The following is a 4,112-nucleotide window of genomic DNA, read 5'->3' on the forward strand; positions in this document are numbered from 1 at the left end:
TTTGGCTTTTGCTGTCTTGCATTGTCTTGTTTGTTTGTTGTTTGCTTGCTTGCTTGCTTGGCTTTGTTTTGTTTCTGTTTTTTTTTTTTTTTTTTTGAGACAGGATCTGGCTGACCTGGAAATCATTATGCAGAACAGGTTGGCCTCTGTCTCATAGAGATCCCCTGCCTCTACCTCCTTGGTATTGGGATTAAAGGCATGCACCACCACTCTCAGACATACTGAGTATTTTTAATGGCTCCTAAGGGTGGAACGCAGGTTCTTCTGCTTGTAAAACAAGCACTTTATCAGCTGAGACATCTCTCCAGGGTTACTTTTTTCTTGTTTCTTTCTTCTCGTATTGTTGGGAGCAAGCAAAAGAAACTTATTCTAAGTACTACCATTTCATTTTCAGACTCTTTTTAATCATAGGGAGAAAATAAATTCAAGGTCCCAGGCCTTAGGGCAGCTGGGGACTTCCCAATGGCTGAACAGCTTCTGTTGTAAACAGTTGTCTGAGTCCACACATCTCAAGGACAACCTGTCCATCTTCCTGGCAGGGTCAAACAAGTTCACGCTCCCAGGCCTAGGAATGAACACCTATCCCACTTCTCCAAATGTTTTCTTAATTGTCTATTAACTGGTAAAGAATATAGAGAGGGCTGTTATCTAAACCAAGGTGCATACATTATAAAATTATATAAACAATGGCCTGTTCTGCCCTAATTGACTACGTGCTGCCGATCAGCTCTTTTATCCCCTTATCACGCTGGGCTCCGGACCTAATGTTTAGGGGAATGAATGAAGGACCTTGAAGCCAGGTGCCTTGGATGCAGCCCAGTCTCCAATGGCTACTCCCTTGTTTAACCCACAGTGTCAGGCACAATTAGATAACACTGCCACTCCCCAGCTCCCCCTCTTTGCTTTGTGTTCCCATCCTTTAATGACTGTGTACAATCTCTCTTCTCGGACATGGTTCACATATAGCACTGGCCACCTCCTTGAGCGCTCAGAAAACAAAGCTTTCATTTTTAAGCTTCCATATCTGAAATGAGTTTTCTCAGCTTTTACCCTGAACCCAACAGTGTATCCCAAGCTGGCCTAAAATTTGCTATGTAGCCAAGAATAAGGATGGGGCTAAAAGAGGGCATCAGATTCCCTGGAGCTGGAGTTAGCAGGTAGTTGTGAAGACCCTGATGTCACTGCTGGGAACCAGACTGTCTTCCTCTGGAAGAACAGCAAACACTCTTAACTGCCGAGCCATCTCTCCAGCCCCCATCTCTTTCTTTTTAACACATAACATTGCATGGCACAGACAGACTATGATCTAGTCAACTGTTAACTATCTAATTTTGCTAACACAAACAGATCAGTGGCAAATACATTCACTCACATAGCCCTTCAGAACGGTGCTTTCTGTTATCTTTGTTGGATGGAGTTCTCCCTGCCCCCCTTTGGTAGAGATGGCCACATTAATGTCTAAAGATCACAGCAGTTCACAACCCAACTAGCAAGGTTTGAGCACCCGTTTTCCTTCATCCCCACAAGTTCAGACATTTTGTTCTTCTATTTTCCAATTTTCTGGCTTAAAAATAGTATACACCACCGGACCTGATAGCGCATGCCTTTAATCCCAGCACTTGGGAGGCAGAGGCAGGCAGATTTCTGAGTTCGAGGCCAGCCTGGTCTACAGAGTGAGTTTCAGGACAGCCAGGGCTATACAGAGAAACCCTGTCTCGAAAAACCGAAAAAAAAAAAAAAAATACACCGCTTAAAAATAGTCCACACTCCTTCAAGGGCGTTCCTTGAGTTCCTTCTCAACTGTACTTATGATTTATTTCGGCTACTTGAGTTTTTCATTTTTGTGGGTCTATTTGACTTTTAAAAATCTCCGTGGTCTTTTTTATTTTTGTTTTTTTTGTTTTGTTTTGTTTTTTGTTTTTTTCTGTAGATGTGTGGATGGGACTCTGGGCCTGGTGCACGCTAGGCGAGCGCTCCACCACCTAGCCGTGCCTGCACCCCAGTGTGCTGGGTTTAGATGCCCTCTTTTAGTGGTCTAATGACATTAAGTAAGCTCACACTGTATGCCAACAGTCTCAGCACCAAGGGGCTTGCACATGTTTCTCCTCTGCCTGGTTTCCTTTCGTGCTTTGTGGTTTTGAGCTGTGGGTGTGTTTGCTGAACTGCTTGCTGCTATCTGTGTACATTCTCTGAAACTTGGTTAATTATACTTCCATTCAGGGAAGGTTTCGTTGTCCCCTTCTTTCCTTCCTTTCCTCTTTCCTTGTGGGGTGTCCGTGTGTGTGTGTGTGTGTGTGTGTGTGTGTGTGTGTGTGTGTGTGTGTTTTGCTGGGGGTCAAACCCAGATGTCATGCATGCTAAGGGAGTGTGCTACCACTGCGTTTCGGGTTTTATTTTTCTTTGCCAAGTATTGATTGGACTACCTAGTCAGTTTCATTTTGGTTAAATTTCTGGTGGTCGTGGCTGCTGCTGACCACACTGGGCCATACATAGATCTATCGGGGTTCTCCCCTGTAGTGTAAGTATTTTTAAAGAAGTCTTTTCTAGCACAAAACTAAGGAATAAAACAGACAAGTTTCATAACGTCTATCTTTGAGTGGCAGATGGTTTTCTTCCAATTTACTATTTTATAGTCTCTGGTCTGACATCCTACCCTCAGAGAGCCCCAGGATTTGTCTCCTAGTTCCCCTTTTCTGAGAAATCACAAGTTACTTGAAGCTGATGACTGCCCAAAGAACCAATGGGGTCCGTGCTGGAAGTCTCAGAACATGTCTTAAATCCTTAATCCAGCTAAATAAGCACTAACTAAAAGTGTTTTACCAAAGAGGCCAAGTGGGAGGGAGGTACAGCCGTGGAGTTCCTCAGGGGTGGGGTGTCAGGAACCTTTCCGGCTGGGAAGTTATCTACACGTGGCAGGACTGTTCCCTGCCCATAAGTTATCCACTCAAGGCAGTGTTGTGTACTCAACGAGAGCTGTCTTTTCCTGCCAGGATGAGCCTGCCCGCAAACCAGATCAAGGAGCCCGGCAAGCAGTCTCAGCCTGCAAAATCGCTCAAGGAGCCCAGCCAGGAGCCTCTGCCGGTAAACCTAGTCAAGGAGCCCAGCCAGGAGTCCCGGATCCTGTGCCCTGACCCAGCCATTGTAAGTGCACCCCTGCGTGGCTGCTCTGGTTGTCTTGAACGCCCCACCTCCAACCCCTGCCGGCGCTTTCCTAGCTCCATTCCATTGTCTGCCCCCTACCCTCTATTAGTCCCGAGCACACACCCCAATCGACACCTTCCCCCCCCGCCCCCCCCAGGAGTATTCTTTTTTGTGCCTGTTAGTAAACTCCTTTACTACTTGTGCATTCCCGCCCCTGGCTCCACCTAGTTCTGTGCAGTCTCTCATTTGCCTTTTTCTCCCCTGCTCTCTGTCTTCACTTAGTCTGTTTTAGTTCCTGCGTGGGTTCCTTTGAAAACCTCTAGCTTGGTGTAGTCCTGAAGGTGGGGGGTGTGGGAGGTGGCTCCTTCGGTCAGTCCCGTAGCTCTGCCACCTGGTAGGAGTAGCCTTTCCAGCCCGCCTGGACAGATGGTCATCTCTGACTCCCACACTGGCCAGCTCCAGCACTCCCTCTTTGCTTACTGGCCTTCTCTCACGGACTCCCAGGACTTTGGGAGAAGGGAGAAAGATTAAGGGAAGGTAATGAGGCCAACATTGGAGATTTTCTCAAAGCTGTGGAGACCCCAAGAAGGAAGTGTGAGGAAAACTATACACGTCCATACAAGAAGGCACAAACTAGGTTTTAGTTCATAGAACACACACTCAAAATATTTAAATACGCCAGTCATGCCCAGGATGTGGCTCAGTAGCAGAGACAACTTGCTAGCCTTGGGAGGACCTGGACTCGATCCCTAGCAACGGCCAAAAAACCAGGAACAACAAAGAACAGTAATTCAACAAATAATAATAATAATAATAATTCTTTAACTGAACTACACCGTACATACCTACAGTGCTGCTTTGGCTTCTGGAGACTTTTTTCTTTTTTTCTTTCTTTTTTGTTTTTGGGGTTTTGTTTTTTTTTTTTGGAGGGGGGTTGGTTTTTCAAGACAGGGTTTCTCTGTGTAGCCCTG

At 46.0% G+C, this 4,112-nt stretch overlaps 1 protein-coding gene across 1 annotated transcript in view; it reads left to right on the top strand.

Moving 5' to 3' along the window:
• The first annotated feature begins 2,991 nt into the window (after nucleotides 1-2,991).
• The window catches only part of Kctd14 (potassium channel tetramerization domain containing 14), a 5,489-nt gene continuing 4,368 nt past the window's right edge, over nucleotides 2,992-4,112 (top strand). Inside the window, exon 1 of the mRNA XM_021221974.2 lies at nucleotides 2,992-3,141. Within this exon, the coding sequence (XP_021077633.1) occupies nucleotides 2,992-3,141 (150 nt within the window). The remainder of the gene's footprint in view (nucleotides 3,142-4,112) is intronic.

The sequence above is a fragment of the Mus pahari genome, chromosome 1 (genome assembly GCF_900095145.1).
Source record: "Mus pahari chromosome 1, PAHARI_EIJ_v1.1, whole genome shotgun sequence".
Classification (NCBI taxonomy): Eukaryota; Metazoa; Chordata; class Mammalia; order Rodentia; family Muridae; genus Mus; species Mus pahari.